The sequence below is a fragment of the Saccoglossus kowalevskii genome, chromosome 15 (assembly GCF_978046115.1).
Source record: "Saccoglossus kowalevskii chromosome 15, keSacKowa6.1, whole genome shotgun sequence".
NCBI lineage: Eukaryota > Metazoa > Hemichordata > Enteropneusta > Harrimaniidae > Saccoglossus > Saccoglossus kowalevskii.
In genome coordinates this window covers 21925932-21947455 of record NC_140655.1, presented here as the reverse complement: position 1 = coordinate 21947455, position 21524 = coordinate 21925932, and the positions used below count along the sequence as shown (strand labels likewise).

General features: G+C 34.9%; 1 protein-coding gene across 6 annotated transcripts in view; it reads right to left on the bottom strand.

Annotated features, from left to right (window-relative positions):
* Nucleotides 1-295: 295 nt before the first annotated feature.
* Nucleotides 296-21524, bottom strand: part of LOC100374648 (uncharacterized) — a 95222-nt gene continuing 73993 nt past the window's right edge. For 5 of the 6 annotated variants that reach the window (XM_085490565.1, XM_085490567.1, XM_085490564.1 and 2 more), the window contains 24 exons: nt 21069-21379; nt 20025-20188; nt 19149-19379; nt 18312-18488; nt 17239-17383; nt 15706-15875; nt 14752-14931; nt 13446-13580; nt 11416-11477; nt 10914-11089; nt 10118-10303; nt 9652-9770; nt 9400-9525; nt 8830-9109; nt 8540-8695; nt 7680-7882; nt 6941-7405; nt 6402-6542; nt 5701-5970; nt 5237-5437; nt 4747-4916; nt 3258-3508; nt 2810-3013; nt 296-2238 (listed from right to left, as the gene is read on the bottom strand). In XM_085490565.1, the coding sequence (XP_085346691.1) occupies nt 2165-2238; nt 2810-3013; nt 3258-3508; nt 4747-4916; nt 5237-5437; nt 5701-5970; nt 6402-6542; nt 6941-7405; nt 7680-7882; nt 8540-8695; nt 8830-9109; nt 9400-9525; nt 9652-9770; nt 10118-10303; nt 10914-11089; nt 11416-11477; nt 13446-13580; nt 14752-14931; nt 15706-15875; nt 17239-17383; nt 18312-18488; nt 19149-19379; nt 20025-20188; nt 21069-21379 (4597 nt within the window). In that variant the 3' untranslated portion in view covers nt 296-2164. The remainder of the gene's footprint in view (nt 2239-2809; nt 3014-3257; nt 3509-4746; nt 4917-5236; nt 5438-5700; nt 5971-6401; nt 6543-6940; nt 7406-7679; nt 7883-8539; nt 8696-8829; nt 9110-9399; nt 9526-9651; nt 9771-10117; nt 10304-10913; nt 11090-11415; nt 11478-13445; nt 13581-14751; nt 14932-15705; nt 15876-17238; nt 17384-18311; nt 18489-19148; nt 19380-20024; nt 20189-21068; nt 21380-21524) is intronic. The other variant, XM_085490563.1, reaches the window with a different exon arrangement.

The following is a 21524-nucleotide window of genomic DNA, read 5'->3' as shown; positions in this document are numbered from 1 at the left end:
ACACATCAAACAAAATCCATATTAAAGGTTTTGGACGACGGTCATTACAACACGACTTGTCTATTATGGCACTTCAATCAAAAATTGTAAAGCCTGATATATTCGCGACTGGTGTAGGTAATTCCTATGTTCATTTCATTTGCAACATTATCGTCATAGCTATCAATTCAAGGGTAGTGTGAAATGAGCTTTCAGTGCCTAATAGAGTATAAACGCTGCTTATAAAATAATGATAGTATTTCGTAAGAATTGAAATGGTGTCAAAGTTGATAATAATGGGACATTGAAACATAAATTAAGTTAAAAGCAAACAGTGCATTTTTTATTTCAATTTGAGTTGATACAATATAGAAGTGATTTACATTAGTAGTAAGGCTACGGAACACCACAGACAAAATACATTCTTACACACAATAATGATGTCTTCTGGAATCTTGTATGATAAAAACTTTCTTTCATTTTTTTTTGTTTTAAAAATACACATTACCTAAATGTGATCACATTGTAAACTGGATCTTCTATGAACACGAAACATACAATAATAACCATATTGTTACTCTCAGCCCATCTATATCAAACCTGTCCACCCCCTGTAGAATAGATTAACCCATATAGGGTTACAACTGCTGGGTTGGTGGGCTAAACATATCTATACACATCTTTCCAAGTCTTTCAGCACTCTGACAAATCCGTGCCTTATAAGACTTTACTGTACAAAATTATCATCACAAACGTTTCGGCTGCAGTTCTATACAGAAAACCAGTCTAGTTGGAAATTGTGGTCTTATTTACAATGTCATTTACAGAAAGATCTTACATCTCAATTTAGAAAAGTAAAATCACTAAATTAATTATTATCATAATTTGTGGGGAAAAATGGTTCAATTAATTACGTCTTTTAATAATTTTACTCTTTATTCTGCATCTGGACGGCATTATGATACAAATCTAATTACATTCGATTCTTTTTCAATTAATTTAATTTGAAACCAATTTTATTGGTTAATATGTTCGCACTAACTATACAAATATACACATATCGAAATACGGAATGCATACCACTGCAAATAGGAACAAAATAGAAGGGAATATTTCTCTGTGATAACAGAAATTTCAAGATTTACATTTTAAGCTCTTCGAGGTGGTTGTCTGGGAAACGCTCCACAGCATCCACAATTCCTGAAGTTTGTTCCAATATGCAAGTTTGCAGAATCATTGGAATCAATTAATTAATCACATTACTATTGCTTAATATAATAATAGTTGTTAAAAACAATTTACAGAGTGTACAGGATATGTAGAACTTTGGTCTTTTAGGATAAAATAAATCCACTGTCAATCCATCCGGAAAGCACTAGTGGTTAATTACATTCTCATCCATTTCTACAAACTACTAAAAAAATATGTAACTGGGTTATATTAGAAATAAAATCTAAATTTTCACAAAATATTACAGTACAATTTTGCTAGATACAATAAGTAAAGCCATGCCTCAAATCGGGTTCCGAAACACCAGGTTTCTCAACAAGAATTAATATAATTAATAACACATCACTAAAAAAACTGTAAACAGGATTAAAATAAAAAAAAAAAGAACACACAGAAAAAGGTTCCGTCCCACTCCCATACCTTGGTGTGAATGTCAAGTGATTATAATGGATGGAATGTACCATTGACAAAGCAATAGGGGTGGAAGGGACCAGTCAACAGGCATAAGAACATAGTGTCCCATAAAAAAACACGTAAAACGCCAAACCAGGTCTTGAATAAAGAAGTAACTAAAGAATGCTGGGAAGATTAGGTAATACTGTTCTGTAATACTGGAAAGCTTATTGAAATTCCTGTCAGAATCAATCTGAACTTTCCGCCAACATTCATAGATTGTATTTCAGCATTTTAACGAAATTCAAATTTCCTCTAGTGAAATTAACATCGCTTCCAAAATACAGACCAATCATGAAGCGGTCAAGTAAACTAATAATATCGAAATGATAAAAAAAATCACCCAAATAAAAAAAAAAAAAATTCATCCACCCAGGGGCAACCAATGGTTTATATATTTCAGTACAACAGGTGGACAATAACTTAACCTTGCAGCTTTTTTTTGAACGGGTGGTCATTAGAAAACAGCACCAATATGATCTTTAGCTTAAAAGGTGGATTCCTAGTACTTGCGCGAACGAGAGGAAAGTGGGATAGGACTGGTTATTGTTCTTCTGCCGTGGGGTGATTTGACACCTGTTAAAAAGGAAAGACGCAAGAATGATTACCGTAAGCAGAAATGATGAATAATGATATCAGTGAATATGAAAAAATATTAGCAAGTATTAGAGCTAAAAGATGAAATGTCTGAAGATGCAGCAAAATCAAGTGACAATATGTTCACGGGGAACAACTGTGAATTTGTTTTCCCATATACCGCAATACAAAACCAAATTTGCTAAAATGCAGCATATGACCCTTTAAGAATCTCAATAAATTCCATCAAGTGTTAATGAACCTTGTAAGGTAATTACGCAATGACTTTTTATTCCTGATAGATTCGTATAATTTCATCCACAAATTATACATATTCAGTAACATTTGAAGAAGCCAATTACTTGCAAAAAAACAAGACTTGCAAAAAACTTTATATTCAAGAATAAATGTTTCAGAATATTAGCGTACTAAAATCTTCCAAATTAGGAGATTTATGTGAATTATGTAAAAATGAAACTTGCTGCTACTAATTTAGTCAATTATATCCACAGATACTGAGTTTTATAAGTTGATATTATTTTATTATTTCAGTTGTAGTAGTATTTAGTACCTGATAGTGGAGTGGATTGTGTACGGCCGAGACGCATTGGGGAACTACTTCTTGTACGGCGTTTCAAAGATGGACTTGATGACAAACTGGTCGGTGGAGAGTGTCCAGTCATGTACCCGAGTGATTCGTCCAACTTCCTGGTTTCGTGTTCCAGCAGCACGGGGTCAAGAGAAGGGTCGCGAGCAACAGTGTTCAAAGAATCATCTGCATGAAGAAAGTGACGAAAAAGCACGCAGTCGGTTAATTAGCAATTCAAGAAAAATTGAAATAAAAAAAATAAGTTATAATAAGTTGAAAAAAAAGTAGATAGAAAAGAATGTTAAGCAGGTTTTTAAATGATTCAATATTCGTTATCCCAATATCCTCGCTGCAAGTACAATTTGTATTACGTGTTAGACTATTCATCTTTTTCCGTTAAGAAAACTCTTTCCAGTTCTTTAGGACTTACTCAGGATAGATCTCAGATCACGGATGTCATCGCTAGCACGGCCGCTACGAGAGATGAACTGTTGGCGTTTGCGGATCTCTTGCGACAACTGATCTTTCAGCGTGTTGATCTGTTCTTCAAGCCCCTTGACACGTTGTCTGTGAGCCCGCTCGCGTGCTTCTAGAGTTCTTTCGGCTTGAATCTGTGAAGTCTTCAGACGTTCAACTTCCATACCGGCTTCCTGACGGTGACGGGTGGTCAGATCAATCAATCTGGAAAGAAACACAATTAAAAAAAATGGTTCATAACTTAAAATAATTGACAAAATTAATAGATTGAGTAGACAACAAACAAAGTCATAACTGCACCTGAACTCGAATAAACTGAGATAAAATAAGATTCCAGAAGACATCATTATTGTGTGTAAGAATGTATTTTGTCTGTGGTGTTCCGTAGCCTTACTACTAATGTAAATCACTTCTATATTGTATCAACTTTAACTTAATGTATAACATGCCCCTTATTAGAGGGGGGACAAGGGTTATTTTTGTTCAATGTAATTGCAATTTTTTTTGTTCGTACAACGTAATCAATCAAATATTTGTTTCGTACACTGTAAAAATGAGTCATTTTTCTCGGTACGTACAAGAATTTACATCCAAATAAAAAAGGTTGCAAAGAATAATCCAGGGAAATTACATTTTCAAAACTGTAAAACGCCTAGATGACACAATTCACTGCAAAATTCAATTTTCCTTGTACGGTAAATTGTAAAAAGCCCTTTTTATTTCCTGTAAAACTGTACCAGCTACCCCTCTTATTATATACAACTTTACGCAGGACACCACAAACCACTGACCCCCCAATACCAACTACTTGCACTAATAACTAAGAATGTACTATAGCTATCACCATGTTTCAGTCAGCAACATGCACATACACATACACAGATTTTGCTGTGCTGTTAGGGTGATAAAACGCAATGTTGGCTTTAAAATGAGTGATCTAGGGAGCCAAAAAGGTCAAATTCTCTAGGTCATAATGATGGCACCCTAGCTTGAGGCAAATATTGCCAAAATGGCTCTGTGCATTGGAAATGTGTCGTGTCAATGAGAGAGATGTTTCCAGTGATTTTTGTTTCCTCAAAATGAATTTCTTGTTACTTAAATTGTATTTAGATCATGAGTAAATATACTTTTAGACTTTGATTTTTTATCTTGTGTGGAATTTTCAAATAGAACTACATTCATCACACTCACGACTTTGTGGTTTGAACTACTGTAGAATACTTTATTTTCACTTAGAATTTATTTTCGCTGAAGGAATGGATTCAGTGAAAATGAAATCCAGTGAACATACCTCTTTTTCTATATTTAACATTAAACTTGAGCGAAAATTAATTCTAGCTAAAATAAAGTATTTTACAGTAATTTCTGGATTGCAACACAAACGGTGGTTAGTATTAAGATTGTAACAGTACATGGAGAGGATTATATCATATTAAAAGTACCTTTGAGCATGTTGTTGTTCAGTTTCAGCTAATGTGGCCTGCATAGCTTGGATCTGTCGCTGCATTTCGTTGTTTTCAGTTTCCAAGGTTGACAAGGATCTATCAAATGCCCCTCTATCAGCCGAAGCTCTCAGAGCTTCCTCCTCACTACGAATCTTTTCATTCTCAACCTTAGATGAGAAAATAAATAAAAAGATACAACAAATTAGTAAATTCTAAATATTAACAAACTCATGACCCACATTGACCATTTTCACAGCAAAAATTTTGCGAACAATTTCAAATTTTTTTTTTTAGTGATTGTTCAACTAAATTAAATACACAGAAATAGAAAACCATTGTTTTATAGTAAAACCTGTAAATTTTAAATATTGATTTAAATAATATTTCACATTACCATATTCCCTCTCCATATTCAATCTTGCAAAGAAATAGCTACATTCATATTGTTATATTTAAAAAAAAAGTAACAACAATAAAATATACTGACCTTTGCCAGTGTCTTCTTTAATGCAGTCTTATCTTTCTCCAATCTACCGGCACCACGTTCAATTTCACGTTTCTCAGCTTCTAAATGAGCGTATGCACGCTGCAAGGTAGTAACACGCTCATGGAGGTTCCTTTTCTCTTCTTGTAGTCTGTGCATACGTGCCATGGCTTCCTCTTCGGCCTCTTGTCGTTGCTTGATCATCTGTTAGTGAGGGAAGAAAAGAGAGTCAGTCAATGAACACACAACATTAAATATCAGAAATCTGAATATATGTCTATATGGAATTGTTATTTTTTACATTTATTTTTCGCCGCTAAATGTCTTCAAGAATATAAAATAAATGTGATGTACTAGCCTGGTTAGTTTTAGCAAAAGTATTGAAAAAAGCAGAATATTGTTAAAAAGTACAGTTTGTATTTAGTGGTTACATGCTTTCAGGATAAAACTGATCAAATGGAACTTACTGTCTGAGCACCACGGAGTTGTCCTTCTAATTCCATTCGTCGTACTTCGCTCTCAGATTGGTCACCCTGGAACAACTGTACGCGCTCCATCAGTTGATGGTTCTGTTTCTTGGATTCAGAAGCGGCCTGTCTTGCGGCATCAAGACGTTCCTGTAAGACTCTACGGTCGTGCTCACTGCTAGTCAAAGCGTGCTGTAACTGGGCAATGCGTTCCTGCATTTCTTTTCCAGTCATGTCTTGCTCACTCAAGGACATTGAGAGTGATTGTACCTGTACCGTAAAAAAATAAAGTCGGTAAAATCAACTGAGAAAGAATCTACAGAAGATCACAAAATTGCCAACAGCTTTGGTAAGTGACTGAATATCTACAATGATTTTTGACCAGAGTGTATTTGCTCTTCAGAAACGCATCTCCCATGGAAGCAATAAATTGGAATCATTATGTTCTGTAATATCAAAATATGAATTATTTTAACCATCGACAAATCTCTGAGATGCATGTAGCACATGCGTATCTAATAGAGCATATAGGTCAACATATTTCACATAAAATTAAACTTTTATTAATTTTTTAACAGATGTTTAACATAAATTACATGTGTCAACCCAATTTATGGTTTTCAGCATAAATAAATTCTAGCGAAAATAAAATAATATAAAGCACAGAATTATGCAAATTATTTATGTATAGATAAACTAACCTTATCCTTGAGATCATTTTCTCCTTCTTCGGTCTTAGCAAGGCTCAGAGATAAACGATCAACTGTCAGCTGTAAGGAGGTGTTCTTGCTTTCCAAGTCTTGGATTTGACGAACCATGTGATCAATACGGTCTTGTAATACCTGATGAATGATGGGAAAAATATTAACTTCCTGTCACATGACAAAACAGATGACCAATCAGATTGTTCGATCCACCAAAAAATGATGTGGTGATGCATTTTTTTTCCCAGTACACAGTTCCAATTCTTCCTTTCATTTTACATCTTGTTTTTGATTTTTCTTGAAATACGGAAAAAAAGTGGCCTATTTTAAACTGATGCTTGCATATGGACCAGAAACAGATTTATATATTTTTTTCTCTTACAGTAAATCTTGTTTTTGGTGTGAAAGAGCCTGCATTGTAACTAGTAAAACATATCTCCATGTATAAACCTGTCTAAACCAAAACACCAGTTTTTCTAAATTTTATACACTGGTTCATAGCTATTACACTGAACATTCACGTTCATGGTTCGTACCTGGTTTTCGGTTACTTTGTCGTTCATAGAGAGCTGCATACGCTGTAGATCACCTTCCAATGAACGGCGTTTCAACTCCAGTTGAGTAGAACGGTTGTCCGATGCCTCTAGAGTCTCGCGCAATTGTCGCTTCTCGTTTTCCAGCTTAGCTTCAGCTTGTGTGAGTTTGTTGATTCTATCTTGCAGGCTACGCTTGTCGACTTCAGCTGCTTGCAGAGTGCGTTCCAAAGTGTGTACTTTCTCTAATAGTCCTCTTCGCTCACGTTCGTTGCGACGAATGGTTTCTTCCTGCAGCATGAGGGCAGTCTGTGCACTGCTAAGCCGGCCATCGGAGCCACGTTTGCTTTCTTCAGTCTCACCAAGATTCTTCTGTAATTGTTGTAAACGCTGTTCGGTGCGGTTGCGTTCCTCCTCCATTTCGCGGATCTCTTCTTGTAAGGAACGAACTTTACTGATAGATTCATCCTAAAGATAAGTAGATTAATGAAACAAACTTGTAAATCTGTCGCTTGATTTTGATTTCGCCTTGAATAATTACATTTATCAATCTAACAGATTGTTGTAAAAATTAGGGATTACTTCTTATAAAGTGGAATGTTGCAATATGGTTATTATAAGTCATACTTTTGGTGTATGAATACATTAATTTATGTAATTTATATTCAATTATTGAATTAATAAAATGCAATTATTTCAATTTAATCAACATAATACCAAATTCAAGTAAAGAAATACAGACTTTTTCTCTTTCTGTCTCCTTCAGCTGTTGAGCAAAGTCTCTCAATGCAATGCGCACAGTCTCTGGGTCGATATCAGCAACCAGTTGTTCCAGACGGGATGGTGACATGCTACGCAGTGGGCTACGGGATCTCTCTGGTGAACCTGTACGTGGGATGGGACTTCCGCGGCCATCTGTAGTGGTAGTATAGGTGTTGTCAAAACCTAGATGTCGAGGGTTGAGTGGTGGAGGGATACATACATGCATGAGATAGCACACCACACGACACAGCACGCACAGAGGGAAGGATACAGAGGAAAAATGGAGGGAAATATGAAAAATTAATAATTATGGTAAGCGCTACATGTATTTTGCCAAGCAGGCGATTTCACAATATGATACATTAAGAGGACATACGGTATAATTCAATCAAATATTTCTTGCAACATATTTTACCCTTTCTTAAGCAGTGTAATATTAACTTCATAACATTTGTACCAAAACAACCAGTCTTTGACAAATAATCATGAGAATAATTACTATATACAGTAATTTATAATATTGAAAAAAAAACACCTAAATTTGTTACATCAGGTTTATGAGCACTTTTACCCTCTTTAAAGTATGCATGATCATGCAAATCAGTTGCCCATAAACCTGTATATCTTTATCTGAACATGATTTTTTTTTTTTATATTAGTAAATTTCTAAAGAGGCATTATCAAAATGTTTCCGAAAATAGTAATGAACATAAACTGACAAACTATGATTTGATAATTGCTAAAGCATGACGCTAAAGTAGATGTTTCTAAAAGTGAAGCAAGTGATATAAAACAAAACAGACACTGCAAATGATAAAAAACAAGTGAACATCTTTTTACCTTTTCCAAGTGGTGAGCGAGCACGGCGACGTGGACTTTGACTACGTGCACGGAATGGCATTGGGCTTGGACTACGAGCACCGGTACCAATTCCGAGAGTACGGCGCAAAGTGGAATGTAAGCTTCCAAGTTTGAATTCAACTTCACGTTTAGCACCTATGAAAAAAACAGAAATCAATTCTTATATCTACTAGTAATTGACTACATATTTCTGAAACGAAATATAAGTATCATTAATATGCAAATAGGCACCATGTTTGAACACTATAATATTTAGAGACAAAACTCACCTTCAGTCTGAGCTAAGTGTCCTTCCAGTCCGTTGATACGACCTTCAGCAGCGCTGAGTTTTAGTTTCATTTCACCGCATTCCATGGTAACGTTTTCCAGACCGTTTTCCAGAGATCTAATCCTATCCTGAGATTTCCTCTCCTGCAATCGAGCATCTTCCAAAGCCATCTGGAAGTCCTTCTCCTTCAGTCTCAGTTCTTCATCAAGTTCGTTCAATTTACGTGCAAGATGTTGGGCTTCTTTACGAGCACCATCACGATTTGTTTCAGTTTCAACAAGCTGTCGAAGAGAGAGGACAGAACACCAATCAGCCATTTTTTCTAAATATTGATTAAGTTATTAATTAATTTAGCATATTTGAGTCTCAGTATCAATGAGCTTTCCTAAATTGTGTAACGTTCTGACTTGTTATTGTATACCAACAATCTGCATATCATGAAAGTTACTCGACTTCTGGGTTTAGATGATATAGCGCCCTCATTATGAAAGGAAATGCTGTACACAATTAGAACTTCACATTATTTTAAAAATGAAATCACGAACATGGAATCATGAAAAGAGTTCTTTACCTTCTGTTTAAGACCAAAGTTTTCTCTTCGGTTTTCTTCGGCAATTTCTTCATCCCTGGCAACACGAGCCTGTAAATCGTTTATTTCCTTGCCCTTCTTAGCACGATCAGCTTCCAAAAGTTTGACCTGGAACACGGAATAAAATTGTTATTCAACCGATGTACATGATTTTACAACAAAGTCTTTCAGATCATTTAGTACAATCTTAGGTAGTGAATGTATTTATATTTTGTAATAATATCATATGCCTACCTGTCTACGTGTGTCCTGCAGTTCACGTCGGGCATCCAGACGTGATTTTTCAACTTCACGCAGACTGCATCGTAAATCAGAAGCCTCTTTCTGGACACTTGCCTTGGATTCCTCAAGAACTGCGTACATGAACCAAAAAAAGTTTTTGTCAGAAATGAAAAAGTGCATAAGAAACAAATTTCTTGTGAATACTATGATAGCGCTAGAATTGATTTTTACAAAACTCATTGGTATTTGGCAAGGATATTCTTTGTTTGAAACTGTGCAGAGGAAAGCAAAATGCATTATGCATGACCTCTAATGGTCACACATCCTGGAATTTTCTGGAGACATATTTTTGTTCAAATTCAGATTTTTTTGAAAAAAATAACTCAAAAATATCATTGAATCTGTCTCTAAGAAAGTTCAAGAACATGTGACCTTTAAAGAATTTGAAAAATCTACACAATTGCTACATCTGTCTTACCTGCAATCTTTTGGTTTCCGTCTTCCATGTGTCTGCTAAGTACAATCTTATCGCCTTCAACTCTCTTAACCTTTGTACGGAGTTCATCGTTGGTCTTCTGGATGGCTTCTTTCTCGTGTATTTCGTCATTACAGATACGTTTAATATCCATGATTTCTTTTCGTAGCATCTCACGGTTTTCATCACCTGCATCAAAAGACATTTTTACTTTGACTGTACATTTCCAAGATGGCTGCTCCACCGCAACCTGGCAGATCCCGAGGTTGCTTCTCTCACTTGCTTTGTAGCTTGTAGACAAGCCGTCTGATTTATATGAGGAATTCTCACTAATGTCATAACTATGTGCTCTGCTTCTCGTTGCCGATGCACTGCGACTGTAACTAGATCCACTATCAACAGAGTCATTTCGCTCTGTAATATGTTTTTCACTATTTCCTGAACGGATATCTGACCCGGAAGCGTAACCGTCCCAAAATGGCCAGGCTTTGTCAGAGGACCTTTTACTGCTACAAGACAGCAGTGTACTCTGGGTGGACATTGTAAAGATTCACAATAATAACAAAACAATGTTTTTTTTAGCAGAACTAGCTCAACTTGTGAATATTATCCTAAATATTATTAAGTAGATGTAACAGATGAACATAATAGTTCATTCATAAAAAATAATTCCATAATGAGGTCATGTGACTTGAAATTATTTGCATGAAAAGGAAATATACCTCAACTGTTCATTTTACGACTACAATATTGAATTTAAATTTGCATAAATTTCTACTTATAATGAAAAACTACATACCTTCTCTAATCCTGCGGTGAGCCTCGATAAGGTCATGGCGAACGCCGTCGCGTGCTTCCTCAACCATTTTCAGTTGAGTTTTCAGTTCAGCGACTTCTCTGAGGCCAGCTTCTTTCTGTTTAATCAATTCTTTGATCTGGTTGTTCAATTCCTTGATTTCCTTTTCATGACAAATACTGGAAAAGATAAAAAAAAATTCAATATATAAAATTCAAATCTAACTTAGCAATATTACCCCCTACATGCACAACATATATAAATTTGGTTGTTCAGGATCGTCTGATAGTTGAGTTTGTGATGTTTTCTCGACTTCACCTGTTTTCACCATCTCTTCGACCGGCGTTCCACAGCAGTTTGCGTAGAACCCTTAATAATACACAGTACAGAATATTCTGTGACGTAGCTCCCCCCCCCAAATAGTTTATTTTGACTGAAGTGACCGAATAGAACGGTTAAGGCTGAGTTATAAACAAACAAATATTCATCAATAATTAAAACTTACTTGGAATCCTCGAACCGGGCACGGACATCCTTCAGTTCACACTGAGTGGCGTTAATGGTAGTCTAAAACAAATTTATTTAACAAAAATCAATAGAAGATAATTTAATAACAACTGAAGGCTGAGTAGAAATCATTAATTAACAAGAATGTTTTTACAGTATATAAAAGTAAAAGCAAATCTGATTTTGTTATATTTTCCTACTGAAGGTTATTTTCATTCCTTACTTTATTCATCTAAAAAAGATCAAAAAATAAGGCAAGAAAACTTGACTAGAGAAAAGATTTTATCTAAAAAAAACAACAACTTCTTTTATGCATCTATAATGGACCAATTTGTTGGATGTGTAAAACATGAGAACACTTCATGCCTGGGCAGAATAAAAATAAACTAACATGCAAGCAAAATCAAAACTGCAGCTTTCTAATTGGTTAAAAAGAAATATTTTCACAGTGCATGCTGGGAAGGCTGTTCTGATGAAAGTTCAAAGGTGAATCGTTAAAATCATGGCTTGCACATTTTTACTCACCACACACAATTGAATGTTATGCAGTGTGTGAAGGAAACAAAGAAAAGACGTAAATAATACAGAAATAAAAGCGTGTTTCAGGTGGAGAATTAAGAGTTTACTGGGTGAGATGGTGACTAAAGTAGAAGGAAAAAGTGTAGAATATAGAGAAAGACAGAGGGGAGGGGAAAAAAAAAAAAAAAAAAAACTAAGAGCAGTAACCTATTTTTCTGAATGAAACCGATGAATGCATATAGTATTGTGTATGAAGTACAATAGATGCTTGTTTCTATTGTTAGCCTGCCTATTATCCTCGGTTTCTAGATGCTTATTAGGAAGTTTACGGTTTAAGCAAATAGCTTAAGGCAGATTAGTAATTGATTTGACAGTTTGTGGCAAGCTTAGTAACATTGCAAGTGACGGCTAAAATAACACAATATTTGGGAATTTGATCTGACAGTGAATGTTTGTGCTAATAATGACAACAACATAGTCATGTTTTACACATGTCAGGTGATATGAATAAGTTCCCAGCAAGTTGGGCTCGGACGATAACGGGCCTGCATACATGCCACTAATCACAATACCAAATAAGGCTACAAAATAATAAATACAAACCGCCATCGATTCCATGTGATCGTACTTATTCTCCAAATTCATCTCAGTAGAAGACACACCGACAAAACTAAACAACAAGTTTCCCACCTCACCAGATATCACAACACCCTCCTTCTTTACATGCTGTTTTCACTCTGACCTTAAACGTAGAATTTTCTGCCCAAACCCATTGGTGACATCTATGCTATTGTTATTTTAAGCAGGAGCTTTTTTTACTCTGTCTCTAAATGGCTAACTACAAACCAGTTAATTTACTCAGCCAGTGTTGTTCCTATGTTCTATGTACACATCTTAAACAACAGTTGCCAAGCAACGGCATAGCTTCCTATAGGGAATGCACACCTAACTGTACAGGTAGTAACTATGTTGACCTTTCTTTTTTATCTATGTCTTAAGAATACAACTGTAATTGCACAACTCAATTGTCAATTTTGATAAGTTAATACAGTAATGTAATCATTTGGAAAGAAAAGTACATTTTACAGATTCTAAACTTCTAGATAATATGACATTTTTTTTCAAGTTCTGCGTTTTCAGGGTTTTTTTTATGTGAGCATTATTCAGGTGGTTTTGGATATTAGGAATTATTTTTTTTAGTTTTAGAAAGCATTTTTGGTTTCAAAGTAAGACAAGATAAGACAATACAATTGATGTAAATATCAGTAATATGATAAATCTACAAGGTGTTGGTAGAGCCGCACCCAAATTATTTTTGTCAGATTCTGATAAGGTTCAATATTTTCACTTAAAGACATGCAGCAAAAAAAAAATCAAGAGTTCTGAAGCTAGAGACAGATCTGGAAACTGCCCCCAATGTTGGTCGACTGAAATTTAGTCTCGCATCATGTAATTTCAAATTTTTACAGAGAAATGTACGGTGAAATATTCAGTTGTTGCGATTCTTACCTTGTCTGTTTCCGCCTTGCTGAAAGCATCTCTCTTGGTGCGGTCCAGCTCCATAGACAAGTTGCTGATGTCGTGTTGAGCATTGTTCAGTTTCTCCTGCAGTTGGTTCTTCTCTTGTTGTGCAATAGACAGAGCCTGTTAAAAAGAAAACAAAATGTCAGATTCAAAATCCCACTGTTGCATTGCGATGATTCGAAATTCTGCAAAAAACAAAACAAAAACTAGCCAATAATTGCCATCTAGAGTGATAGTGCAGCCCTGTTCGCGGAACAAGTGACTTTACCTTAAACTAGATAACTACTTCTTTCTAAACAAAATACTCAGCGTTTATTGGCAGGCACATAATCATAGTCACAAGAGGCACTCCTGCGTGTAATTTTGCTTCAGGACAACCATATGATTGAAGAGCTTCAAAAATGCTCAGCTTTTCAAATTTAAAGTGCTTTTCATTATCAAATAAACATAAATAATTTATCTGAGTTTTAAATCTTTTTTATTGTTATCTCTTGTTCTATATAACTGGTTAATTCTATTGTCATGAATTATTCTTTAAATGGGTTATTTCTACCCAAGCTGAACAATGCCCTACAATCTGGCAAGGTGCCAAACCACAAGGCCAAGTAAGCGTCCCCTGCATTTTTTCAATCACAGCAATAAACTGTACAACCTATCACTATCTGTGCTGTGTTTACTGTTGTCAATAGCAACCAACTCAGCAAGTTACCAAACAAGACCACAAACACTTCCAATGCACCCTTCTTAATCAAAATATCTGGGTCAGGTGGGAAGCGCAATTTAATATCGCCATTTTTTTCAAGAAAAATAAATGCAATACTGAGCATGCATGATAGTTTCTTTTTCCACAAAATTTCCAATAAAGACATTGTAAATGAAATATTCAGTGTTTTAATTACTACCAGTGTTTAGATATTTCAAACTTTTTGGCTTAGTTTTAAAATCTTTTTTCAATAATCCAATCATAAACAATAACAATTTATTTTTAAGGACTATGATCCAAAAAGTGTTAGTACTACATTCCTTATATATTTTGCAGTGCATGAAATCACAATATTTTGAATTTCTTGACATGATTGTTTTAGAACTATTATTTATTTCAAACTTAAACTTTTTAAAATTATTCACCCAGTAACAAAAATATTGAGCCAAGTTCTATTCTCTCAACCTGAAATCTTGCAGTGGGAGCCCATCAAATCAGACCCACTACTACCTACAAAATAATGCATTCCTCCACATTACACATGAAGTGGACCAGTCCATTTACAATAATAGGGTAGGGTAGGTTTACCTGTTGCTTGTCATTCTCAGCCATCAGCAGACTTTCATCTCTCTCGTGTTGGATGTTGGCGATGTCCTCGTTCAACTGAGCACGTTCTTCTCCAAACATTGCAACTAACTCGTCCTTCTCGGCAGTGAGGCGGGTGACTGCCTCCTCACGTTCGCTCTCCATTGCAAGACGTTGAGAGTCCTAAAAAAAAGTATAATATACAAAAATGTTAATAATTTAACCGACTGAACGTATAAATTAACACACTAATTACATGTCAATACACAATTGACAGATTTATGCAAATATACTTGGAGATATTAGTAGAAACAAGTTGTAACAACAAAGATAATTTAACAGGAAACCAAAAAAAAATCAATTGGGAAGCTGACTTTGTTTTCGTCATCAGCTATGCAAAGTTCAGCAAGTAATTTATTTAACCCTTAAACTGAAAGGTCACATTATAGGTGATCTCCCCTGCTTAGCAATAAATGATTCTAAAGTTTCCATAAATGCTAATAATGGTGTTCATTCATGTAACACAAACAACTTTAATTTAAGCTTTAATTCTGGAGAAGGAGTTAGAGACCTTCAGATGGAAATGCCTTAACCTTTTCACCACCACTTCCCTCTATTCATCACAAATTCACAAAATAGTTCCATTTATAGTCTGCACTTTGGTTCAAAAGATTGGGACAAAAATAGGCAAATTTTTTGAGTAAAAACTGAAAATTGACTCAAATTTTGCAATTTGGCCCCAAAATTAGGATGCATTTTCAGAAATATTGTTATAATATAAGAAAAAGGTACAGAAAAATTTTAGCGAGAAAGGCTGGTGGTGAAAATGTTAAAAGTTGATTTACAATTAATAGTTAAGATCTGTATATTATTGATTCAAAACACAAAGCCTTGAGATTCGTATCTACATTATATAATATAGAAAATACTGCCACCAGTGGCAAGATTTGAACTTACCCTTTCACCGGTCAACCTCTCCACATCTTCCTCGTGAGCCTGTTCACGCTGCTTGAGGGCAACGCTGCTACTGCGTTCCAATTCTTCATATTTAGCATGTATCAGTTCAAGATCTCTGTCTCTCTTCGTGATCTCAATTTCCATCTCCTTACGCACACGAGCCAAGTCAACTGCATGAAAATGACAAAATTGAAAATGAACATACATATATATAAAGGCATAATTCATATATGGAGAATAAATGATAGCATGCAAATGAAAATAAATAGTTTAAATAATGAGGGAGTAGCTGTTACATTTAGTACTATTTTTCAACGAATATTTTCATCATAAAACTGCGTATTAATACACAAATTCTCCTCTTATTCTGTTTCCTATATGCACTATGCAGTTCCTTCAAATGAAATATGGCACGCTCTAAAGATCATGGTCGTATCACACCAAGCAACCAACAATAATCGACTCCAACAAACACTTCAGTTTTGCCCAATGTGGCTATTTCGCAACTGTAAATACGCACTAAATGTTGAGCAGCTTTCAAAAATTTATTGGTATATAAACATACAAGTTGGGTTGTAACGAAAAGTATAATGTACATACACAAACACAAGCACAATTATGGCAGCAGAGGAACTTCAAATTCTATTATACCAGGGGTAATCCTGAAATCCACACAATTTTAGCAGTGAAGCTTGATTGATGTTGGCATTATGATGATGAACCTCCACACATACTGTATTTTCATTTTTTCTGTTTTTGAAATGCCTTATAAGTTGTTGTTAGACTAGGCTCAAATTTGGAACATGACACTAAACCAGACTATACTGAACAAATATGAATATCAATTAAACTAGGTCAACATAGTTTATTTATTGTAAGAAAGTGAACAGGCTCCCAATAAAATTTTACCAGTGTAAAAGGTCTGTGAATTCGTAAACATTTGTAAAACAAAAGTTTATTCTTATGGGACCAAAGCATGTAATAATACTGTAACAATATTATTTAAAACTGAGTAGATTGATTGATATTAATTTGCAAAATATGATCAAAATATTAGTAAACTAATTTTAGGATATCTGTTGTAATAATTCACACACAGGGGTGTTTTAAAAGAATTAAATAAGGAAAGACACAGATTTATTAAATACTACAACTACCAAAAGAATGGGAGGAACTTGGAATGGTGCCAAGAATGTAGCAATCATTAACCTTTTAAACATATACTTATCTGTCACAGTAACAAAGCTACATTGGTACGGGCTGATTGATAAATCCCCTTATATGGTTAAATTGATTACGTTGTCATGGTAAAGGACGCTAACTGAAGGGTGTGCTTATCAATGCTAAAGCGGTACAAACCAGTCACTAAGGATCAACGTGTTGACAGTGGGGACATTTAAAAATGGCTGCATGTGTACAGACATGTACTGTAAGTTGTCGATATCCACAGTAATCCATGTGGCAACAGGCCAACATATACAGACATGACCCTTAGGACTTAACAGAGGGGTAGACTAAAATAAGTACACTCACCGTTCAGAGCTTCTTTAGCAAGCTGCAGTTCTTGTACTTCGCATTCGAGCTGGTCTTTGCGGGCTTCAAGCTTAGCTACAAGTTGTTGAGACTCGTACAGGGCACCTTCCAATGCTTCTTTGTCTGATTTCTGAGACGCAATGACCTGCAGGTACCAACGAAGTACACAAGTCTTAAGTAAATTGCTTTTAAACATGGCTGATATCTGATCACAGGTCAAGTATGGCCACAATTGTAGGGTTAGCAACAAACGTTGGAACTTGACTACAAATAACTTCTCAAAGACTAGTAGCAGCAACAAGTAATCACTAAGGAGGGCTATTTTCAAGGATTCATTTGCACTCCAAGCATACTTAACAATAAAAGTTAAAATACTGCCCCCAATGTGAGGTGACAATAAAATATTGTTGATAGAGTCCCTGTCACCAAGCACAAAAATTACACATCACCTTCACTTTTAACCATTCATTTTTGCTGAATAACTTATTTTCACAGATTTGACATAAATAACATGCATGTAATTAAGTTTACTGATTTACCCCTGAAGTAAAAATAGAAAGAAAAAAAGTATTCCATTATACTGCTGGAAAATCAACTCAAATTAGACAATTAAGAAAAGAATTGAAGAAATATTTCTCATGCTTGGAATGCAACTCATTGCAAACAACAGAATAAACAAAAGTTTATGAAATTAAAACAAACTGTAGTCTACATTTAATTTTCAATTTAGGTTTCTGAGCAATGTAGAAGTTTTATATCTTTCCATTTTTCATTCAGTCTCGGTCATAGCCGTTTATAATATTATTAAAAGCACATCTCCAATAAAAGAGCAAATTAAACAAATATTTGTTGTATACTAAACTATTGAAATAATATTTATTTTGAACATAAAAAGACCTCTGTAATTTTAGTAAGCGCATACATTATGAATAGAGCAAGTACAGTCTCTATTTTTTTCAACCAAACTTTGCAGGTAGCAGTGTATGTCATGAATCAACTTACAACCAGCATGAGAGTAAAAATTAGAATACCATGTTTACCAGAAACCTGGAAATGCGGATGAAATTCCTCACCTCAGATTGAGATCTGTTCTCTCGTTCGGCAGCAGTCAGTTGCACAATCAAGCTAGCCTTGTCACGTGTAAGTTCCTCCTTCTCCTTAGCGATACGAACGACGGTATCACTTTGACGTTCCACCTCACGACGAGTCTGCAGAAGCTCCTCAGCTAAGGCATTCTTCGTACGGCTTGTCTAAAGAATTACAAACTTACAGTAAGTTCCATGCATGTAGTCTACTCAATATGATTACAGTGTTTGATGATGAACACGCCCAGCAAATATTCTTGAACCCACTGCTGTTTGTTTTGTGATTAAAATTATCTTACCGACTTTGAAATATGACAACACATTTGTGTTCACATTGTAAAACATTGACAAACAAGCCATTTTCAAGTTCAGTTGAATAAGTAGTGTTTGAGTGTAGGGATGAGCCATTACTTTTGCTTGGGGTGGCCAAGTGTAGGGATGAACCATTACTTTTGCTGGGGGTGGCCAAGTTAGAATTTGTTAGAATTCTTGTTAGAGAAGAGATTGTACACCCTCCTCCTCCTTCTCCTCCTCACACACATGTTTTTCTCTGTAAAGCATACTGTAAAATGACTAATTTTCACAGGGTTTAAATTTCGCTGATTTAGCATTTCAGGCGTGGGTTTGAAATTCACGGTTTTATCATTTAGATTATGTGTTCTATGCTCAATTTTACATAATCACTGGGTTTTAATTTGGCTCATTTTCGAGTCAGAAAAATAAGCAAAATTAAAACCCAGTGAACAATTAATCTATTTACAGTATTCTTCTCATTCCATCTCATCAAATACAATGGCTCTACCCTATCCTAATTGCAAGACCTACCTGTTGCAGTTGCTCAAAGATCTCTGCCTTCTCTCTATTGATTCCACTGATCTCATCCTCCAACTTCTCCCTGTTGACCTCAGCCTGGTTCAAACTCTGGTCCAATCCCATTTTCTCGGTCTCAGTGTCCATCTTTTCTTGCTCGGTGCGCACCAGTTCTTCACGAATGCAACATTTCTCTTGCTCCAAGTCTTGCTTTTCTGAGATGATACTAGCCTTCTCGCTCTCAAGCTGTAAACAAAAAGAATTTTGATGAATGAATCAATATTCTGAAACAAATATGCAACACTATCACTCATTGGTGCATTATTAACCAATCAGAAAACAGTTCTATTCAAGTACAAATTTTTTCTTGCAGAATTATAGCAATCTTCTTGCTCAGAAGAATTGTGATCTGTAACTGATTACATCCTAGCAAGAACCTTCTTGCAAGGATTATATTGGCTGGAAAACATAAATATTCTGATAAATTTCTTAAGATGCAGAATTAAATATGTATCAAATGTTTTGAATCCATGTACCCCAAAAAATAAATTCCCAAAATTAAATTTGAATAATAAATTAGATTTGAAGTACAAGGCCAGAGAACAAGAAAAAAAAACATTCCAGTAAATTTGTTTTCCAAACTTGATGATGGTACTCGAACATTTTTATTTTATTTTAATTTTAATATGTTAAAATTGCACTTAAATTTTTTCACAAAAGTGGATGTTATTATTTGTTAATGCATTAATGTTTCATTGAACATTAGATTCTTGAAAATTTGCCATTGTGAATTGACATTTCTATTTCTCTGATGGCAAGACTCTTTAGCGATAAAGAAAAACAGATGTGACAGCTTTTATTGTTTTCTTGATTATTTTAACATCCACTTACCACCATGATGATTTTGTTGAGTTCCACTTTGTCTTGACCCAATCCTTCGTTCAAAGCTTGCATTTTCAGCAATGCATCGCGCAGACTAGCTTCCTCTGTCTTCACTTTGTTGATTTCCAATTCCAGCTCGGCTTTAATCAACTCAGCCTTAGACAGGGCTTCAGCTATAATGTGTGTTGAATGAACAAAATATTATAAATAACAATTCTGGCATGTATACACTTTCACAATAACACATTTTAAAATAACAAACATTTGTTAACTGTTCTATTTTTCACATTAAAGATTCAGAGACAGTCAAGATTACCTCATTTTCGTTTTTCAAAATGGCTGCCATTTCAGACAAAGGATATAAATTTTTCATAGAAACGTGATTCATAACCCATTTTTGTTGTTGCTTCTATTCAAGTATCGTACACACGAATCAAGGCACAAGTAATCAAAATTTAACATTAAGAATGTTTATGATATTTCTGAGGATTTAACAAGCAGAGGCGCTGTATCTGTAAATGAGTCAAAATGGAGTTCCCAAAATCTACTATTGTACGCCTACAATGTATGCTAGATCTGGTCTGCCACCTAAACTATTATGATTGGATATTAATCACAAAGTTGTAGGCCTCTTTAACCCTTTCACCGCCAAAATCAACTTCATGTACCATCAACAAAATAGTTCCATTTATAGTCTGCTCTTTTCCGCATAAAACGTTGACGAAAATTTTGAAATGTTTTGAACAAAAACTAAAAGCAATTTCATATTTAGTCTGTTTGGTTCATAATTGACTGAATTCACTGAAAATTACAGAAATTGTGATGAAATTTACCCAAATCTAAGCAGGAAAATATTTGGTTCTCAAAAGGTTAATATGGTAAGTGACATACATCTACTATGAAAACAAATTTTAAAGGGCGGTGGCCATCTTGGCACGTTCTGTTAGATATAGGACTCATAATACATTGTAAAATACATTGTTTGTTTACATGAAATTCGAACAACATGCTACGCAACAAAGACCATAGTTTAAGCAATAAAATTTGACTTACAGACTTCACTCTTTTCTTGTTCCAACACTTCCTTCTCCAGAAGAGCCTTATTAAGCGCTTCCTTCAAAGCTACAATCTCTTCCTTCAATGTGGAATTCTTTCCTTCGTAGTTGTCGATAATATTGGCGCGTCTTTCTATTTCCTTCTTGTTACGCTCCAAATCTTTCTCCACATCGTCTTTCTCGTCTTCCAAGTTGTCACGCTGTCTCTGGAGATCGGCGTTAGCTGCTTGCAGCTTCTCACACTCCAAGTTCAAGGATTCTATCTGTTCATTCAAGGTTTCTCTCAACCTTTCCAGACCAGACTTTTCACTGAAACACAATATTTTTCAATAATGTCAGTATAATGTATAATGCCAATAATTTATTTATTCATGAAGACAAATTTAAAAAAAATGGACAAATTATTTTTTTAATTGGATTGTTAAAATAGATCTGCTTTTTAAGTTTTAACATT